This window comes from Scatophagus argus, chromosome 21 (assembly GCF_020382885.2).
Source record: "Scatophagus argus isolate fScaArg1 chromosome 21, fScaArg1.pri, whole genome shotgun sequence".
Taxonomy (NCBI): domain Eukaryota; kingdom Metazoa; phylum Chordata; class Actinopteri; family Scatophagidae; genus Scatophagus; species Scatophagus argus.
In genome coordinates, this window is record NC_058513.1 from 4,334,591 (window position 1) to 4,356,459 (window position 21,869).

Consider the following 21,869-nt stretch of genomic DNA (forward strand, 5'->3'; position numbering starts at 1 on the left):
TCTCTTGTGTTTTTGCAGTACACCTAAAGACATTATTTAAAAATAAAATGATACGCCCAGTGCTCTGTGTGTGTGTGTGTGTGTGTAGGCCCGTGTTTGTGAGCCCAAGTGCACTGAGACCAAAAATAGAGACAGAGACTTTGAATGAGTGACACCCATGAACTTTCCTCCCCGCTGCCTCCGCTCGCTCCTGCCCACGCCTGCACGGACCTCCATTGAAAGCTGGTCCATTTGAATACTGGCGAGACAATCCTCCGCTTAGCATTATGAAACGGCCCTGAGAGTGCGTTAGTGCACACTGTGTCTGCTCGCTGTCTGTTTGAGTCTCTCATTCTATTCCTCCCCTTCTTTTCCCTCTCCTCCCGCCTAACTCTGCTTCCTTTTGTATTTTAGGGGCTTTCGGTACATGAGGCTATTAGGCTGACTGTATTTTCTCTGCAGCTTTGTGTGTGAGCATTTTTCGGAGTCTGGTTTGGGTTTCTCCGTCTTATGCAAAAAATTTCGTGAGTTTGTGAGTGAACCCAGATGTGTCACATCTTGTTCCTTTCAAAGCTGATGGGGGGGGTTTCGATGTGAAGCAACCAGTGTTTGATGTCACTAAAGAATTGCTACCTATCAAATATGTTCACTTAAAAGTCCATGTCAACTTAAGAACAGAAGTCAGTGGTGACTTAAACAAAGAATGCACACAAATACATGCCTTTAAAATGACAACCACAGGCCATAACATATAATTTCATGCTACAGAGTCAAGATATTTACTAACATTCAGCTTCCCCTCGTATAATGGATAAAATGAGTTTTGGGAAATACACCATGAGGGCTCTCACAAACTAACAAGTCAGTGGAATTCCAGAGTGTCTCACCTTTATAGACATCTCAGCCACAAAGATCGCTGTGAAGATGTAGTTGGACAACGTTAAGAAGAGGCGTTCCTGCAGTAAAGAAAGAAGACAGACCTGAATGAGTTGAGCTACATGCTAATAGTGCCAATAGTTAATTACCAAGACTTTTCTGCCTTTAAAATGATCTACTGCTTAGCTGAATAATGTATGAAGGAGCTATTTCACAAACAATTTTCCCTGTCACACTCACTAATAATGATGGCTGGCAGGCAATTAGAAAGTTTACTACTCATTAATTAGCACTGCAGGAAGTATTCAGGGCCTAAAATTTTACGTTTCCTTTTATTGGTGGAAAAAAAAAACGGCAGCGTTATCCTCAGTTTTGTGTAGTGCAAACAAACTTGTTACAATAATTCCCTGAATCAACTGAGCTGCATGGGGAACTTCAGTTGTGTTGGAAAACAGGAATTTAAAGCTGAAATTGGCAGTTTTCCAGTGAAATGAGCACATTGCATCACATCCTTTATTTTTTTCACCAGAGATAAACAGTCAATTCAGAAATCGAGCGCTATCATTTTGTTTTGTGAGCATGCATGCAACAAAACACCATCAGGTCTGCACTGTTAAATATCCTTCTAAACACACATTACTGCATTCCATGCCTCCCTATTGCTTGAGGCAGCATGGCCCAGTGGTGTGTGTGCACGCAGCAGAGGATGGGAGCCTATTTACTGAGCTAAACAAGGACTGAGGAGAAAAAACAAGCAAGCTAGCAAGAATAAGATCCTTTCAATGACTGCTTATTTACACAACTTCCCCTCCGTCTGAGGAGACATAACCCTGGCCGCTGACTGTCTATGTACTACGTGTGTGTGTGTGTGGGGGTGTCTGAGTGGTTGTAGGTGGCTGCCTTTCCCACGGCCCCTGACTACCATCACCCATGCTCCGAGGAGCACAAAATCATACACACAAAAACAGAAATGGCAGTCCTACTGCATTTTTTTTTGTCAAGTCTCTGGAAATGTCAGGCATGACATCACTGGGAATAGTTTATAAATTCTAGACTTGTTTCCATACTTTCATTCATTATGAATTAGCAGGCATGTGATAAGGAATGAGAGAAGGGGGAATGTAGAGGGTGGGGGTGGGGCTTATAAAACTCTATATGCTATTTGTCTTCATGAGACATGGAATTGACCAGGAATTGACCAATTTGTTACCAGTCCAAATGCATTTTGCCATGGGAGTTGGTGATTTAGATGTGTATAATGACATTACCAACTGTAGTCTACAAGCTGTAAACTTTAGCTCTGGCAGGTTACCCAAACACAGGCTACCTTTCATATCAACTTGTCAAGAAAATTAGTTATAAAATATAATTGATCATAAAATTTGTGAAGCTGAGGATTTGCTCAAACTGTAGACAAGCCATTTGTTTAGCTAGCAAGCCAAAACATTACATGTAAATAGTAGCTAGCCTGCAAAAATACAACATAAACTATAACTACTACATTTTCCATGTAGGCATATGTTTCATCAAACTGAAATGAAGTAAAAAATGAAAAAGGTAACAAGTCCAAATGAAGAAGAAAAATGAAGAATACTGAATGGCACTTTGCTCAACCTGTTGCATGATGGCATTTGGCATTTCATTGTGTGCTGTGTGTGTGCTTTTTATACCACTCTTATGTATTCTGCGCTGTAAATTGAAAGAAACAGATTGTAACAAAAAGAAATCCAGTAAAGCACCACCCTCTTGCCCATTTCTCATTCCACATCTCCAGTGGTGGTGGTGTTATTCCCAGTTCAATACCTGGCATCCAGTGTTTCTGACCACAACTTGGGGAACCACAAGCCTTTGCTTGTTCTGAAGTAATGCAGCTGAAACCAGCATAACTGAGAGGCAGTTTGCTTAGTTACAAAACAGTGAAAACAGCGACAAATAAATATAACCAGGAAGTAATCCACAGTTCCATGGTGCTCTGGCAGCTCCAGATGCTGGACAGGTACAGCATCTCTTCAACTTTCAAAGAACTGTGTAAAGATAGCAATAATTAAGAAGGCCAATGTACAGTAATGCACTGTTACATAAAAAGCAATTCAGTGCAACTTTCCATTATACAGCAATAAAGTCCTGATGTACTCCTGAGTCAGCCCACACCTTCTGGAAAGCTTTCATCAGAGTCCAGTGTGGATGGAGCAGATGATGTGGATGCAGAAAACTTAGACTGATTGTATTTTACATTGTTACTGCTGACATAATTCAATTTTGAGCTCTAGACAGTGATGCATTGTCCCCTAATTCAATTAGGAATAATAAATCATAATACGTGGTATAATCATCCTCAATCATTTCCACTAAGCTACAGGAAGACGGTATCCAGGCAACCAAGCACCAAACCAAAACAGAAATGGCCTGCATGCCAAATACAAAGTATGTGACATAGCTTCCAGGAGAATAATTATTCAGCCTGCATTCCATACTAAAATGTGACTGAAAGATTTTATCTCTGTAACAATCAGTACATTCTATTTGAATATAAGATATCTTTAGACAAACTGGCGCCACGGGTGACGTAAAGCAAGCACTTCAAAAGAGTGGCAGCGACGTGATAAATTATACATGTTTGGTTGTTATACACACACAAAACAGAATCGGCGAGTAGAAATCGATTCACGGTCAGCTTCATTAATTCCAAAAACCCCACACTGACAAACAAATAGCATAATGCAGTGACCATCCAGGCAAATGAGATGTGGAGCATTAAGTATCATAGCTCACACTTGTAATGACTGCTCATTCTCTTGTTTTGGGCGGCTTGCTGCGTCATATATTTCCATCTCATTTCAATAATGCCCTGAACCTAATGTCCTGTCCTCATTTTGCAGACTGGACATGACGGCCATGACAGGAATCTGACAAAAAATATGTGCATCCAAAAATACTGCTCTCTGATCTATTAGCGTGGCTGCAGGATTTTGTGCATTTGTCCATGTTGTAACTACATATGTGTGTGTCTGTATGCAAAGGTGAAAGGGATGAAATCATCTCATCTATATGTGTGAGTATGATCTCTTCTCCCTGATTAGACCGGGCTGCCCATGGGGCTGCCTTCATTTGTTAAACATCTCCTTTCCTGGACATTAGCCACGTATACCAGCCCACAGATAATTGAATCAATTACAACAGCACTGTCTCCTCCGTGTTTCAGTCGCAAAACAAGCAGAACGGAGCGTTCCAGCGAGACCGAACCACAATTAGACCCATCCACAGAACACATCGCTCAGTGAGAAAGAAAAAAAAAATCAAACAGTGATAATTATTGTGTTTATGCATGAAGCGGCTGGGCTATGTTCTGCTGCTGGAAGTAGGATAGTATGGGTTGGATAGCTGTGTGTATGTGTGTGTGTATGTGTGTGTGTGTGTGTTGCTGCAAGGCATTCAGCCATCCCTTCTCTATTTGAAGCGATGGTGCATCAGCTAAGGTAGTGATGGTGTTGATGATGCATCGCAGTAGATACAGGGTACAGTGGTATAGCACACATTACCCAAAGCTACTGACTAACAGTCATACAGGAGTGATTCCCTGCTTACACCACGTTCCACTCCATTTCTCTGCAGAGAGCAAACTACAGTGGTAATTCTGTTTTGATATGAGTGTGTCAGCTATCAAGGTACTTTTTCTCTTTTTTCCTTCAGTGCTTTCCTTAGTATTCCACTTCTTTTTTTGTTCGTCCTTGTCGACTGTGAAAGCAATCTCTTCATAGACGTGAACTTTACAAAATGGACAATCACGTAGTGCGTAGTTGACAGTGCGTTTGTGCTGCTAAACATGTTTTGAGACTCACAGCACTGGTGTTGCCAATGGCAGGCCTCTCCATGGCGATAGTGATGCAGTTGAAGAAGATGATGACCAACACAATGTGATCAAACATCTTGTGGGTGATGATCTTATTGCACAGGACCCGAAACCTGACAAAGAAAAAAAAAACACGGGAATTTGAAACTACGGTTAAATTAAATAAGACTTGACATGCTGCATAAAAAGATATCATGGTTTTGGTTAAAAAAAAACACAGCTTCACAAAATTGGATTGGAAATTATTTATTCTTCAAGAAAAATAAGCATTACTACAATATAAAAGCACCTGATTGTAACTAAAATTTGAGATGGAGATATTTTTTTGAACTGATTAATAACTTAACCTACATTACATCACATTTTTTAAACTTATTCTATGTTTTGTATGTGAAATCTTAATTTGCAAAGAAGCCCAACTAGCAATGACATCTGTACATGCTGAGCGGTAAAAAGTACATTATTTCCCTATGAACTGCGGTGGAGTGGTATGTATAAAATAGTATGACATATAAATACTCAAGAAAACCCTAATCCAGTTTGCAGCTCAGTATAGACATGTTCGATGAAACCTGAAATACGTCATGTGCAAGGACATTTACTGAAATCCAATGCACACTTTATCAATAATGAAATATCTCATTCAATTTAAAACAGCTTGTGTCACATACAGTAATTCTGTAATGAACCGCCTTAGAATTAAGAGTCATTAATTATGCCTGACTTTCATTACATGACATGAAAAGGTTCCCAGGCTTTTAGCTCGTGACAACGGAGAGAAAGAAAGAGGGGACGCTTGTTATATATGGCACTGGAAAGGATTTAACCGTGCATCAAATCCGCTTTGATGGCTCATATCGGCGTAAGTGTTCAGCAGGGGACAATATTGTGAGGCTCACATCAGGATTTTTGGCTTTATTTGACAATGCAGACACCATTGTGTCAACACTGCTGCGTGTTGCTAAGTCTGAGTGTCTGTGTGTGTCATCTGACTGTGGCGATCATTATTCACACAGTATATGAGTTAATTCCTCTTTGATATCTGCACGCCAGAGCGTTGAAGCATTCAAATGTTTTCCTCAAGCACGAGGGAGGAGGACACATGGTAAACACACACACACACCTCTGGTGCCACTTCCTCCTCTGTGGTTTGAAGGGCCAACATCTATCTGCAGAGATCTCAAGTTGGACCTACAAATGCACGTACACCCCGAAAACCTCGGGAAAAGCCTGCCACCACATGCTCATGCAGAAACACCCCTTCCTATCAGACCTGGGACTGTGACATTTTGATGCACTGATGTTTACATGAACAGATTTTGACAAGTGTTTGAAGCGTTATGCTCCGATGACATTTGCTGACTTTTTGAGGTTTCTGGCATCAGTGCCTCAACTGCTTCTAAATGACAGTTAATGTAATTGACTTAAATATTGATTATGGTTAGTTTTACATTTTTAAAACATCACCAAGTGTCTCACTACACACACTACTCTCTTACAAATTCTCTCATGTAAAGCTGTGAATCTTTACTTATTGATTCCTTTTTTCCATTTTGAAGTCTGTGAGCATCTCAGTGGTTTTGCACTGCACATTAACAGTGTGGGTGGTAGCGTGACATGTTTGCTTGGATCTTCTGCTGAAGAGGTTCGAGTTTCTGTCGGCGGTGCTCAGGCAATGGCATGACCTCTTTGTTTAGAATGGCTAGAGAAGACAATAGCCGCTCATGCTAATTACCCAGTTCTTATTCTGCGCATTCCAAACAAACTGGAAAGAGCTTTCCAGGAAAGAGCTGGCAGATGCTGAGCACAGTTAATGTTTTCTTCATATATAGACTGAATCACTTTGATGTTGCATCACTCGGTGCTGGAAAGTAGCAATGCAGAAAGTTTCGACATAAAAATGCCACGTATCATTGCTTTCACTATTTACTGTAATTCTGAAATGTCTTCCCTGCTGTGTATTTGCTCTATTCTTATCCATATCTTATTACGTGCAGCTCAGATGACCGACTTCACCCACAAAGTTTGGTCTCGTTCCACATAATCTAATCATATTCCGTATGGGACCATGTGCACAACACACCCCGGTCCCCATGTTGATAGACACCACATCTCATTCTTGTGGTGAACAAGTGTAATTGCAGTGACTGCTTCACAGTATGCCTTCATAGCCGAGCCCACGCCTCCACTCATTTAAAACTTGCCCTACAGTAATCAGCAGCAGCAGTATCAACAGCAAGCACAAAGGCAGGTTGAGGTGAACTCAGGTCCATGTGAACGCCACTGGACTCTGGCCTCCTACTGCGCTGCTGTCTCTTGATGTGACTGTGAGCACAGACGGGCGTCCGTAGTAGTTCAAGGCCAGAATGGGCGTCACACAGAGCCCGTGTCCTCGGTGTCACTCTTAGCGACAGGCGAAGCTTGTGGCACGCTGCGATTGAAAGCCAGCTAGAAGCTTAGTTTGAGCCAAGATCCTTCAGTTTTCTTCATACTCTGACAATAACAGACTACGGGGAGCTTTTCCTATTAACCTTTTCCAAATTATATAACACGGCCAACGGAGAGGAGAACCAGCCAGAACTTTCAAAAAGGTTCAAATTCACAGACTGACTCCATGAAATCAGTGCAAATCAGGAGAAAAAAGGAGGTAATCATAATTTTTACCAAATAAGTGCACAAACCAAAACAAACTGATGGCGCACACACTTATTTCTTGACAAAAAATGAATTTTTAATTTCATTTAAATATTCTCTGGTTCTCTCTGCTGCTGCCAACTCACTTGTAAGTCTGATGCTGGAGATCATTTTATGCTCTATTTGGAGACCTTCAGTTTCAAAAGTCATCTACTCATTTGGAATAGACTTTATAAGATACCAGTGATGGCTAACATTAAATTCCCATTGGATGGTTGGGGTGGGGCTTTTTGTTTGAAGTTTAATTAGCATGTTGCAGTGCTGTGGCGGCAGACTGAGGCCAGCGTGTTACTTTCACAGCCATATTCTCCAAACAGACAGCAGAGATGCACAGATCAAAGTCCCAGAAGGGGAGGAGGAGTAAAGGAAGAGGGTGTGAAGGAGGGTGGGAAGAGAAGGATCCAGCACGTGGCTGAGATAACACGCAGCACGCAGTGGGAGAAACTCCCTTCCCCCTCTGCTCCTTCTTACTCACCCCTGACATGGCAGAAATGTGCAGATAAAAGAGACTTCTGAAGTGAGAATGTGGGAGGGAACAGTAGTTGATATAGGAAGCACAAAAAAAAAAATTGCTGTGCTCACACTGCGGGCAAAAATACACTTTGTCATTACAGTCAGCATGATGGGATGTCAGTCAAAAGCAATGTTAAGAATCATCTTCTTGTCGAGAAGAGGGCTCAGCCTTTTCTTGTGCACTGATAACAAAAATTCTATAATTTAAAAACCGCCGTGGATTTGTTCATTTTTGACGTTTCATTTAGTTTTAAAATACACTAAACTTAATTTATCCCAACTGCCACAGGAGGAAGCAATTTACATGCGTTTTCCTTTCGCAAACAACAAACATTTAGAATGCTGTGTAAGCAGAACATTAATGAATATATATAAATGCTTACATTATAGAAAAAGATCTGTAAAACTGGGGGCAAAGAGGTAGAGTTTAATGCTACCTTGAATCTGGAGGGAAGAGGTAGAGTGACCAGGCGTCTCTCTGTCGACACCACTCCGGCTGTTTCTTCTCCAGCCAGCGGAACAGTCGAGCAAAACGACCCTGGAAGGAGAGGGATGTGCACAATACATTTATTATTCATATGTTCGCAAATTTTCTGTTGCATATTGTGAGCCACACACGCTGAGATTCCAGCTGAGATTATATGTTTTCTTGAAATTACACATTACACATATGACTCTGAATTTAAGAATAATATTTATCTGGGGAATGTCTTATGGAGAGTTGTATAAAGCAGGACTACCCTTTTTCCCCATCTCTGATTGCATTGACAACATCAAAACATCAAGATATAGTAAACGTAACATATTTTCAGATGATCCTACGCACATCTAACTAATGTGAGAAAATCAGAACAGCTTTCATTTAAAATTGGTGTGAATTTGTTTGCTTTTAACTGTTTTAACCCCCAAGTTTCAGTTCTTGGGGGATTATAATTCAGAAATACTCCTGATTGTAAACCCAAGAAACACTTTGTCTGCCTTTAACGTGCTTGGTAAGAGATTTTCATTTGTGAAGGCAGAAGTATATGAAGCACAACCAGAAATGCACAGACTGACCAGATTCAGCTCCTCTTCTGCATTTTCGTCTTCAGTGTTTTCCTCCAGAGAGACATGTGTGGGGCCCAAGACTGATGGAGAGCCCTTCCCATTGCAGTCGCTGTGCTCAAGGGACCGGAAGTGGGCCAGTGAGGGGGGTCTGGAGCTGTGCATACTGGCCGAGCGGCACAGGTAGGGTACCTGCACAGGGAAAGGAACACGATGTCGTAACACTCATGTAAATTATATACTCTTATTATGTTACAGGCACACTCTGTGACACCTTTATAGATATGGTTAGTTTTGTTTAAAAAATCTAACTTTTGTACTGAATAAAATTGAATTGAACTGAATTCTTTGAGTGCGCCATCCTCAACAACAGGATGCATCTCCTGCATCTCTTCGACTAGAAATAACAACCCATTGAGCGCAACAAAGACGAAGATGTACAGAATCTACCTGCAGTAGAGCATCAGGAGGCAAATCCATGGAGCTCCGAGTCTCCACAGACTCCATCCTTCGGTGTCGGGGCCCTCTCTGTGACTGGGACATGGAGTCCGTCCTGGCCAGAGAGCCGTCATCGTCCTCCATCAGCCCATCTCCTCCTTCTCCTTCCCCATCTTCAGAACTGGAGCCACCATCCCCGGACAGGAGAGACCGTCGCTCCCCAGACTGACGCTTCTGGCGTTTCAGCGATGGGGCACGGCCCAGGCTGTTCCAGCTGGACCGCCGGCTAGTCCAGCCGCTTCCGGAGCTCCATGGGGCGTGGGGGGAAGAGCTGCGGGCACTGGTCTGCAGCAGGAGGACAAGCAGAGGACAAAGTGAAAACAACACAAGAAACAGAAAAGGAATAATAAGCAAATGCAAGCAAATGTGTTCATCTTGAATCTTGGCAATAGAACTCTGGCAATACTGTTCTCTCGTGCACATGAGCTGAACTGGATTGACTCAGGTAGACATGAGCTGAACTGAATAGCGATTCATGCTGACAGACAAACAGGAGCAGATGCAAAGACCTGGGCTTATTTTCTCAGGTCTTTATTCCAATCATCAGTTTGTCAAATAGAGAGTGGCAGTGGCAGCAGTAAGTAGAGTGTCAGACCGCACGCCTCATTAATCATCATCAATCATTAAGACCTCCACACGTCAGCAGGACACATACAATGAATTCAGAGAGACTCTTATGGGAGTGCTTGGTGGTGATGAGGGGTGGGGATAATACTTGGCACTTATCCCCTTACACATACATTAATATTAACTCTCTGACATACTGAAACGGGGTTCTTACACTTTATAATCGACACAAGCTTTTGTTGCATATGAGAATGTATATACGAACCGGTGATTTGTCATAGCATGCCGGGTCTATGGAAACGCTGCTGCCCCGACGGGACTCGTAGCCCAGGATGGGGTCACCTCCGACAGGCAACTTGGGTACAGGCATTGGGGTGGCAGCCGTGTGGGTAATTAGAGGTGGAGTCAAGTTGGTCTTCAGGTCCACGTGACCATTTACAGGCACTACTAGTGAAAAGTAGGTAAGAAGAAAAGGGAAGAGTGTTAGGATGGATGAGAAAATGAATGAGAGCAGTGGATAAAAAGGGCATTGTTGAAAAGAAAGTGACAAACTGACCAAAAGTTTCAAAAAAAGCATAACAGAAGAGAACGAAAATTGAATAAAGACAGGAAGAAGAGCAGAAAAAGGTGGCGCATGGGTGCGCCCTCAGTGGCGCAGTATGGCATATTTAAAAATGGATGCCTCATACTGTTATTGAGCAACATTAATATTTCAGTAGGGCATTAATCTTATGGGATGCGTGGGAGGAAATATTATGTTTGGCAGCAACACAAATACATGACATGCGGAGGGCAATGCAATTTTAATAACGCTAATTCCTCCATCTTCCAACCTTTATCCGAGGCCTATAAGATGTGTATTAGGCTCTTCCAGCTATGTAAGCAGTTTTATACCAAGTCTGAAGGGGCTGAAGAGGAGATGATACTGTATGTCTGGGAGGTGTACTCCATACAGTAGCATTTCCATTGGGCTTTTCAGTCTGGGAGAAGAGTAATTACAGGGGATGGGAACTGGCATATGAGGAATTATGGATGAGGCTGCTATACTGGTTTGATGGTTTGAGACAGCCAGGCACGTGTCTGCTGAGTGTGGTTGGAAAACCCAAAGGGAAAAGACTGAGAACTGTATACTGCAGATGTAGAACAGGTAAAGGTATGTTTGCACAGAATAAGCTCTAAGTGGCTTCCAAATAACTTTCTACCTTTTTTTTTTTTACATACATTTTGTAAAAAAAATAACACAGCATGTAATCTACAGGGATCTAACAAAGATTATGGAGGTAACATGCCAGCAGTTAATTGTGCAAACACAGATGGTACAAGATTTGCCAAGTGTTTGAAACAACAGCTTCGATAAATCGCAGAGGGTTGAGTTCAACCCTATGCATTCCTCACCGAATAAAGCAGCAGAGTGCAGCGATTCAGTGTGCGCTGTCTGTTTACATATGTGCAGTTAATGTGCATGGCTCACCTGCAGAGGCTGATAAATCCTTCTTGCTGCCGTTAACATCCTCCATACTTCGTGCACAGGAATCGATCTCCGAACCTGATTTAGAAGCATCGCCCTTCACACACATAAGCACACAAGATGTTAGAAGAGAACACCTGAGAAAATCACAGTTTCTTGGTAGTGTTAACGGAAAGCAGGTGGGCTGAGGTTGCCTCTAAACACAGATCCTTGCTTAACTGCATGTCGCATCAATCCTTCTTCAGATCTGACCTTGGATCATTCACTAAAGGCAACCACCCTCTTGCAAGCAGACAGGTAAGGTTGTACTCCCCCTGATCCCGAAGTCCAAAGGTCAGATGTGACAGAGAGAAGGTGAGAAAGAATAAATGAGTAAAGTGTCATCATGCAGGGAGGTTCACAAGAAACCACACTGAAACTCACCCAGGACAAATCACTTTTCAGAGAGAACCTGGTTAGTGCACTGAGATCACTTTGTTGTACAGAAACACATTGGTTACATGGCAATTCTTTTTACACACCATGACTCCTCAACAGCCACAAGAGAGGTTCAGTGTGGTTGGTAGATCAAAAATGTTCACACTTCACTAACACGCAGCATATCTGTAAATCAGCAACCAAGTATAACTCTTGTCAGAAAAGCAGAACTGTTGATGCCTTGTTTTGTTCTTTCGGATTGAAGTCAGTCTTCCTCATTATCTCACATTTACATATCTTTCTACTTTGGACAACTATCTTTCACAAACTATTCTCATGCTCTAAATTACTCACCACTAGCCTCTGCTTCACAGTTCCTTTACACTTGCAAAGCTACTGTAGTGAACCTCAGAGTTCCTTCTTGGACTTGTTGCACTGTTCCAGAGCCTGCAGACTTCATTAATATGTGCAAGGGTGCCAGGTGGATGCTACATTAATAAAATGCTGATCTGGTGAGTCAGACCTATGTGGTAGCAAAGAGAACAAACTGTGTGCAGAAAAGCCTCAGGACCTAATCACTGTACACCTCCTCTGAAACTGACAAATTACTTCTTGATACTTCCCATGAGTGTAAGAGTAAGACAGAGGGTGTAGATATACTGCATATTGTTTACTGCGGGCATGTTGGCTATGGCTATCTTTGAGACACCAATTTGCATTCTTGTCTTGTAGTTAAAGCTCCTATTTGTATGCCCCAGAGTGACATACCTGGACCTGTGAAGTATGGGAAAATTAGGTAAGGAAAGTGGTTGCTAATGAACTAAGAGGCCAGTCAACTCAAGTGCTACTTGGAGACTGCTGTGGTTGCCGTGCTTATCACATTTCTGCATTTACAAACTAATCACAGTGGATCGTTCCTGCCTAAAAATGTTGACTTATATCAGGAAACATGGAGTTACTCTAAACAGAAAGTAGGTATGAAAAATTGAAATACATTTTCTGTTTCTGTTATCATATCTGATCAACTATTGCATGATTTACCATGAAATCTGGTTCCTCACAGGATGAACTGAAGTACCCAGTGGTGAAACTGAAAAGGTTTAAGCTGTGATTTGTCACGGCACATTATGCCCAGCTGATATTACTTGTTCTGACAAGTTTTAAGACTAGCTTTGCTAAAGGAATGTGCCTGTTAATTCCACACACAAAACCACATCTATTCGTAAAGGGGACTGTCTACAACCTAAAAGAATGAAAGACCAGTCAGAAATAGAGCAGTCGTCACAGCCACACGACTGTATACCAAATCAAGATTTTGTAGCAGGCGATTCCAAACTTTTGAATATGCATGAATATTTTACAAATGTTTGGGCATAAAGATGATACTGCAGACAAATATTAACACATCCAGCATCACATAGACAAACTGCTCACCAAACACATAGCCCACACCCACAACAATTAATCACCAGACAAATTTAAAAATAAAATCTGTTTTAACCACAGCAAGAAGCCCTCTCCCACAGGGCTCATCAGCCTACACACAATCAATCAGACAGAACAGCTGTGATAAGACAAACTGTGTGGAGCATTAGCACTAAGCATTGTGGATGCTCAACCATAACTCCTCTCCCTCTCTCCTGTCTTTTTCAGGTAGGGGCGAAAGAGAGGAGAGCAGCTGTGCTTTTGGTCTTGGTTTTGGTTCCTGCTGAGCGGTGGTCAGTTAGGAGCTTGTATCTGCAGCAGGCTCTGGTCAGTGTAAAGGTCAGCGTAACAAAGTGTGTGTACTCACAGGAAAGTCAAAGCTAGGCCAGAGGCTCTGTTGTGGCGACCTTGTTGGATAAGCATATGTACCAGACCTGACAGGCCCAGGTGAAGAGGGATGGGACAACCTTACCCTTGTCTTTCCTTTCTGAGGCACACAGAGAAAAACAGCTAGCTTTGGAACTGACCCAGGTTTTGAAAACTTGAGTTTCATCAGTTTACCCATCATCTTCCATGTGTCCTCCATACATTAGGTGCTATGGTTCTTTATTCTAAGGTTAATTATATATATAAAGGACATGTCAAACAGTGCAAAGGGCAATATAAAGGTATGTTTAGACCAAAAATGAGGTGAATTTTAGAAGTGCTGTGACTGCATATAAAATCCATGAGAAGGCACAAGTGGGCATGAACAGACATGATTTTAACATTTGTGCTCATCACAAGACTTTAATCTTGCATTATTTCAGAAACATACAGAGATGAAAGGAGAAAGAAGCAAGACAGGTGGAAATATAGCGGTTTATTAGTGTCAAAATCAGGTCTCTAGTCTCTAGTCAAATCCGGTGTCCTAAAGTTTGAGTTTTAAGTATTAAACACATCATAATGTACTCTTCACTAAGTTCAATGACACTTTAACAAAGTTTTTTATCGTATGATGGCCTTGTGAGATTTACACACCATCTTTGGACTAGAGGAAGGAGATCAAGTATTTTCAAGTCAAAAAGCCAAAGTACAAGTAAAGTTGCAAGACATGTATGCTAAAGTCCAAGTCAAGTTGCAAATCTTTTTTGATTTTGCCAAATTGAGTCTAAAGTCATCAAATTTGTGTCTCAAGCCCAAGTCATGTGACTCGAATGGACGCCTCCTCTGGAAAATAAACAGAAAAAAAACTGATCATGGTGAGTTGTGAGATCAGTCAGATGCTGAGCTTCTACAGAAAAACCACTCACTGACCGTACACACTGGTGGCTTGCTAACTTACATGAAACACCAGTGCAGTTAGCACACTGGCTGGTCCGAAGAGACTGTTCAGTCATAACATATGCACGAATAACACAGTGAAAACTATTTGTCTAAACACATGTTACAGTGTGAGTCTAAGGTAAGATACTGTATATAGTCTAGAATTTGAAAAATGATGCTTATTTATTTATTTAATGACCACGCTTTTCAGTAAGGCCATTTAGTTTCACTTGAGACTAGCAATTAAACAAAACCGATGCATGTACAGTATGTACAGGTGATGTTAGAAGGTTAAGACAGAAAGAGTCATTTACTTTACAATTCTGCCCAATTGTGTCAAAAGATCAAGCTGACCTGAAAGAAGAGGAGGAAAAGTCGTTGCATGTTTTGGCTTTAATACTAATTTGGGGGAGGGAGGAGATATTAGCTAGATTATATTACTGACCGTAAATATGATATGTTGGTGGTGAGCATACTGTTGGTTTGGGGGGAGTTCAACCCAGATTGATGAGTAGACATGTTCTCACTATGCATTAGAGAATAGAGGTTTCATAGGAGCTTTACTGCCTGCCACCCCAGTTTGGACATGGTGGTGAGAGTGGGAGATGGACCCGACCAGTCCTGCTGCTGATAGCCAGACAATAATAGACACCAGCAGGAGACAAGGGATTGCTTCAAAGAGGGTGTAAATGGGAGACGGAGGTTGGAATTTGATAGGAGGTAATTGCGTGTCTGTCCACCAAAATTGTATCGTACCACAGCTGCATTTCTCATTAAACCAGAATTGGATTGGATCCCTGTGCTATCGTAGCAAACCTACTAACACCCAGGCATTAATGACACAACAACAAAACATGTATGGAAGCCAAGGGATGCCAGTATTTAAAAGAAATTATTTAATCAAACAGTAATTTCATTTTCTGTTTGTAATCACACAGTAAAATATGAAGATTTTCATATTTCAAAACTGGTGATTACTACCACAGTAAAAATTAAAATGGAAACCCCATTGTCAAATACCTCAAAACATAACAGTGCCGAAATGATAATTTCTTAGCATTAAATTTCCAATCTGCATCCTGAACCCGTTTACCTGGTGGTCCGAGATTAAAATGTAAGGGATTCACAAAGTCATTATTACTTCAGCCTGAGAGCAGCATGAATGTCTGTATCAAATTCAGTGGCAATCCATCCAGAGACTTACGGATATTTCAGTCTGGAACAAAGTGGTGGACCAACCCTCACTGCTATCTCAAAAATGCATACTTACTGCCAAAATGAAACTCAAAATGAAAAAAATCCTTTTGTAAATAATTTCAGGGTTAGTCTAGCATAACACTAGTTTAAATTATAATAAAAACTGAGTGATAAATTTTCATTTTTATGTTCAAATAGACACTAAACATGAAAATAAAATGGAAATAGTTGAATTTCTATTCGATTATATAATTTCATTTTAATATTGGCAGCCCTTGACCTCTGCAGATGGCTTATAAATACAATGTATGTAAAGTATACAGTGTTTAGACAGTTAAAAGAGGCAATAAAGGAGAATAAAACCATAACAACTGATTTAACCATTAGACCACCAAGCAGACTCCACTCTAATCCCCACTTTAAGCCTGCCCCCCCCAGTGGACTGCGGTATTTTAAGATAATAAAATATATAACTTGAGAACAATTTGGAACATTTTCCCATTGTAAAACTCCTGGTTGAGTTCTGGATAGCATTCAACAGTGTAAAATTAGAGGACACAAGGACAAGACTTACAATCATCTGTATTTCAAAGTCCTCATTTTACAGAGTGTACTGGCCTTGCCTCAAGAGCCTGAGTCATGCAAACAGAGCTGATCCCCCCTCCCCGTATTAGCTCTCATATTCAGGTCTGGCTGGATTTTTCTGGCTGTGCTGGGGCCTCCCAAAAAGCTGGCACCCACCCCCCTCATCCTCCTCTCTCTCCTTCATCTCTATGCTCCAGCCAGATAAAACAGACTGAGAGAGGAAGATTTCTGGCAGAGCCAATGCAGTGTTCTTATCATGAGGCTGGAAAGAAAAAAAGAGAGGTGTGGAGAGCTGGTGGGAGGTGAACATTCAATCTGAGGTTTAATGTGGAGTCTACTTTAAAAAAAGAACAACACACACACAGCAAAGTGACACAAATGTTTAAGTAGTTTTCTTGTCTCTCCTAAAGTCCACTGAACAGTCAGTCACTGCTGCGGTTAGTTTCAGCTGAGGCATCATGCAGGAAGCAGATTAGAGGACTTTTAAATGATGTGTCACATTCTCTGGCAGCCATGTTGGATGTCCTACAAACATATGTGACAAACTCATTTGTCAGCAGTAAATAATTTTGTTCATTTCTGGATGTTAGGTTGCTCTTTGAGATTTCATTCACCCCAACACAGAGGAATTGTGGATATTTCCATTTGTGTTGCAGTAACAGAAAACTTACTCTGAAAAAACCAAATAGCAGTGTATCTTTCCAAAGCTATTTTATTTCATCAAGATAATCCTCAGAGTTTGCTCAGAACAGTTCTTACTATTTGTTTAGCTGTAGTTTGATGTACTTGTCATTGACTTGTCATTGAAGTGGATTGATTTATAGTTTATATATCGTCAGGTTCCTGGATTCTGTTAGCATGACAGTTATAGAATTTTAATCTCTGTGACTGGATGTTACCAGCACGCCAGAGTTGTAGCTGACTTCTCTCTTTATGTACACAGGTTAGTGCCTTTGTGTTTTTTATGTATTTATTTTTTCATAAAGAAACCAGACACTTTCTAACTCAGTTACTCATCTTTTGTACTGATGATTCATTCGAGAGAGTTTGATATCCATTCAAGCCTTGGAAAAGCTCCAATTTCAAGCCAACTGATACAGTCCATGCAGAAAATGAACTGCACTCTTATATCTCATTGCAGTACTCTATTGAATGGGGTTGGCAGCAGGACATTTAGCAGTGAAGATCTCAAAACCTTTGTGAATTAAAGTGCAATGATTTGCTTGGCAACAGCAATTTAGAAAATATGTGTCATTTGGGTGGAGTGACCCTTTAAGACACTAGCTGCTAGCACAGGAATTTATTATCCACATTAGTGTATTTGATAAATGATCCAGATGGCTTGTTGATCAGTCAAAATAATGCACAAAAGCTGGGCTTAGAACAGAAAAACTGAGCAACATACACTTTGAGCAATGTTGTTACTGTTGTATATTCAGCCATTAATAAGAAGAGGGTGACCTCCAAGTTGTGGCTGATGAGAAATCTGACACATAACTGCAAAAGCCTCTGTGAGGGAAGGATGAGGAGAACGGGTGGAGGGAGGGCAGAGGGGAGGACGTAGGAGGACACTAGTCAATTAAATGGAAGGAGGGAAGGCAGAGCTGCAGAGCTTTACATACCCCTGAATCTACAGGCAGCTGAATTAGGCTCAGCTGGGCATGCAATTCCTCCCGCTTGGCCACTTCCTATAGTGGAAGTGTTTGTTGCAGCCGGACAGGAGAGGGAGGCACACACAGGAAAAGAGGCACAGAAGGTGAGAGGTGGAACCACAGGAGTAGACAAGAGCAGAGGGACAGAGTCATAGGAGATTCGGCCTGTTGTAACATTTTGTCTTTACCATGCAACAGAGCATATTGAAGCGACTGTCCCGGATCACAGTGTGCATGTGCTGCACATGTGTATTTCAGCAACCTGAATTAGCTGAAAGCATGAAAAGTCTGGACAGCAAAGGGTAGAAGAGAAAAGCACGTCCATGTTTTACTGTTCACTTGGTCCATTGATGTTTTGTGTCAGAAATAAAATGAAAATGATTTTGACATATACATTTAATGACAATGCAGTGCAGCTGTGCATTGTTCAGTGTTCACATGTGAACTGTTTGCATACTGGTATGTGTGAAATGTATGTGTCTTGTCACATTGAGAGGTGTAATGAAAAAAAGAAGTACAACATTCGTCTCCGTGAAGACACAGAACGCTCTGGTTACAGTCTCTGCAGCAGATATTCACACTATCTCAACCTGAGAGAAAGACCCAATGAGAGAAGAGGGGAGAGAAAGAGATAAAGGAAGAAATAGAGTATGGAGGAGATGAAAAGGAAAGAGTTAAATCAAGAAAAGCAGGCAAAGAGGACTGACATCTACATAAGATAATTTCCCATCTGCCTTAGGTCCAAAGCAATTTGAACATCATAAGTAATACACCATAGTTGTATGGCTGTGTGTGTCTTGGCTTCACGTGCACACATCTCTCTTGGCTTAGCTCACGTCGTTCAAGCGCCCGTTGCTAAGCAACTCTGACGCAGGGAAAGTTTGACCAACTAAAAATAAACTTGGTGTTTGCAGAAGAGGATGCTAAGTTGAAAACAGGAGAGAGGAGACTTAAGCCGAAAGCTTTGTAATGCAGAGCACGAGCTAATAGACTTAGGAAGTTCTTACATCTGTTTATGTGTGTATATGAGAGCATGTACATGCTTGTGTTCTTGAGGATTTCTCTCTTTTTTCTCTCATAGCTATCACAGCCATAAAAGTTAAAGACAGCACACTATAAACCTCCAAACTGAAATTTGAATCTTTGTCAGTTTCTAACTGAAAAACAACTATAGACTAAATACATAAATAAAGCTTTACCTTTTCTTTTTGCTAATGACAAAAGTAAATCTGGTCAAAACAAAAACCAAAGATATGAAATATTATTTTTAGCAAATTCAATTTAAATTCGGTTTGACTTAAAGAAGTCAACAGAATTGCATTAATTCCAGTCTTCATAGTAGTGTAAAGTATCATCTTAAGCATCTTTGGCCAACGTCTCCCACCTCCTATGTGACTCCACTCACCCACTTGATATTTGTATAGCAGCTAAATGCAATAGCAGGAGAACCCAACTTCAATTAATCCATATTTTATGAAGCTGTCAAGCCCTATCTCTGCCACCCTTCATCTATCCTCTCTCTCCTCTCATCCAAAGAGCCAAAGAGCATCAGAGATCAAAGCATAGGTGCTTCCACCACTTAAAGAAAGAGAGAGAGTAGAAGACAAGTAGACAGCTAAAGGAAGGCTGAACACTCCTGCGATTTACTCTCTCTATCTATTCTCACCCTCTATTCCTTTCTCTCAGTCACTCCATCTGTCTCAGGTGTACATATGTAGGCTTCAAATGGCCTGGCTATAAAAGTGAAGAGAGGTTGCTCAATGAGTTTCAACTTCTTTGCTCCCTGTAGACACAAAAATGTTCAGGGGGGAAACTGCTTTTTGCCAGCTGCTGTCTCTAAACAAAAACAGCCATTAATCCAACTTCTTCACTCTCTTTTTGCTGCCTCTCACTTTTTTTTTCTGTCTCAGGAAAGAATCCCAAACATACTGTGGTGGTGGATAACATATCATTTTTGGTTTATGACACAGGAGAGTTATACTAAGGATGGGAAAGGGGGGCATGAAAAGAAGGTATCAGAGCATGAGACTTATGAAGCAGGGGTTGTGGGAGATGTGGGCTGATGCACAGTCAAGTCTAGCAGACATAGTTTTCTTATGATGTACTTTATGGCATGACTGCATTGGCAAAATAAGCAGAACAATAATGAGGATGACTGCTGAGATAGTGGGAAAGAGTGGGAGGAAAAGAGGCTGACAGCGAGATGAAGATGAAGAGGAGAGGAAAATGAAACGCTGCAACTAGTGTGATCTCATGTCCTCACATAACCTGCTGCAGAGAGTGCAAGAAAAGGTACAGGTTAATGCCCACAGTGTTTAAGAATGTTTGTTATGTAACTGTGGGTGTGAACATCCATCCATTAGTGTAAAATGTTCCTGCACTGAAAAATAAGCACCTTATATTAATTTAGCCTTGTGCTTTAGTCTCAAATCTTAATTTTTCTATAAAAATAAACACCAAAACAAATAGCATGAATAATGACAAAAACGTGTCCAAAACACTTTCACCCTCTACAGGAATGATTTCTGTTAAGTTCTGGAAGCAAACCAGATCACTGTGCAAGGTATAACAAGGTGATCTGCATTTAGGAGAAGATAAACAATCTCACCCCAAAGGCAGATTTCTCACAATTTATTATTATTTAGATTTGAAGAGTGAATTTCAGAAAAACAGCTTAATAATTCAAGCAGGTGGTTAGAACTAGTGAGTTTTGTGGCATTATTATACCTCTGTCTGGAAACCCTCAACCAAGATGGCCACCAGCAAGTTGAAAAGGACATAGTTGCCAAACGTCATGAGCGCGATGAAGTAGAGGGCAGCTGCGGGAGAGGTGGAGGCCATGCCGTTATATAATACCTTGTTCCAGTCTTCCTGGGTTAGAATCTGCAGGAGAAGAGAAGAAAACGTATATATATACATATATATATATAAAGCATGTCACTATTCAGCAATTGTTCCAGTAGTTCAGTAATGTATGTCTGATAATTGACCGCTTGATTTTTATGTTTACTGTACAGCTCGTCTTAGTATTCTATGTATCATAAAAAGTATAAGATCAGACTCTTATTTTAACTTAACATTGCCATTTGACTACTTAGCTTACCGTATTTTCATTTCAAAGGGTATATTCTTACCTTTCACGTCACATTACATTACGTTATTTTATGTTATGTTTTAAGATGATTGCTAGCATGTGTTTGACAAAAGCAACACAGCCTAGGGGAGTTAGTATTTCCCCAAACTCTGATAGCTTGTGAACAAGGCTTTATCAAAATGTATCATGTAACCCCACAAACATGTAGCTTACCAAGTGCTCCTTGGCTCCTCTGGAAGTAACATTGGGTTAAGGTTAGCTTCAGCCATACAGGTTTAGGTAGTTAGCCAGATAGGTTAATGAACAACTGTTGAATCTATCTTTTACACTTTGGTTCTTGTGCTTTCATTTTGGCAAAGCTAAAACCTTAAATGCAAAATCACTGTTACTGTACAGCACCATGCACACCCTTAAGATTAAGGCTAGTTTCCTAATTAAAGGTACTAAGTGATAATGGATGACCTGTGTTACAGGGAACACAAATCATCAATTCCATAATATTTCAGAGGCTAATAGGTGTCTCCCTTGCACTTCTCTGTCAAAAACAAAAAATGTGTGCATCACAAGTTTTTCATATGGAAACACAAAACGCTGAAATTTAAAAGCTTTCACGAGTAAATGGACTGATTCAACGAAGACTCCATATGTTGCACCAAGAGAGGAGACATGTCAGAACAACGTCCTGTACATGGTGAGACTTGAGAT

The 21,869-nt window shown here is 41.0% G+C and overlaps 1 protein-coding gene across 9 annotated transcripts in view; it reads right to left on the bottom strand.

Moving 5' to 3' along the window:
- cacna1g (calcium channel, voltage-dependent, T type, alpha 1G subunit) overlaps positions 1 to 21,869 on the bottom strand; it is a 134,211-nt gene that overhangs the window by 50,752 nt on the left and 61,590 nt on the right. For 5 of the 9 annotated variants that reach the window (XM_046376691.1, XM_046376689.1, XM_046376696.1 and 2 more), the window contains exons 12-20: positions 20,798 to 20,953; positions 18,041 to 18,106; positions 11,493 to 11,586; positions 10,287 to 10,468; positions 9,407 to 9,739; positions 8,969 to 9,148; positions 8,350 to 8,450; positions 4,695 to 4,818; positions 867 to 935 (exon numbers count right to left, since the gene is read on the bottom strand). In XM_046376691.1, coding sequence (XP_046232647.1) covers positions 867 to 935; positions 4,695 to 4,818; positions 8,350 to 8,450; positions 8,969 to 9,148; positions 9,407 to 9,739; positions 10,287 to 10,468; positions 11,493 to 11,586; positions 18,041 to 18,106; positions 20,798 to 20,953 — 1,305 coding nt within the window. The remainder of the gene's footprint in view (positions 1 to 866; positions 936 to 4,694; positions 4,819 to 8,349; positions 8,451 to 8,968; positions 9,149 to 9,406; positions 9,740 to 10,286; positions 10,469 to 11,492; positions 11,587 to 18,040; positions 18,107 to 20,797; positions 20,954 to 21,869) is intronic. The other 4 variants (XM_046376693.1, XM_046376697.1, XM_046376690.1 and 1 more) reach the window with 3 other exon arrangements.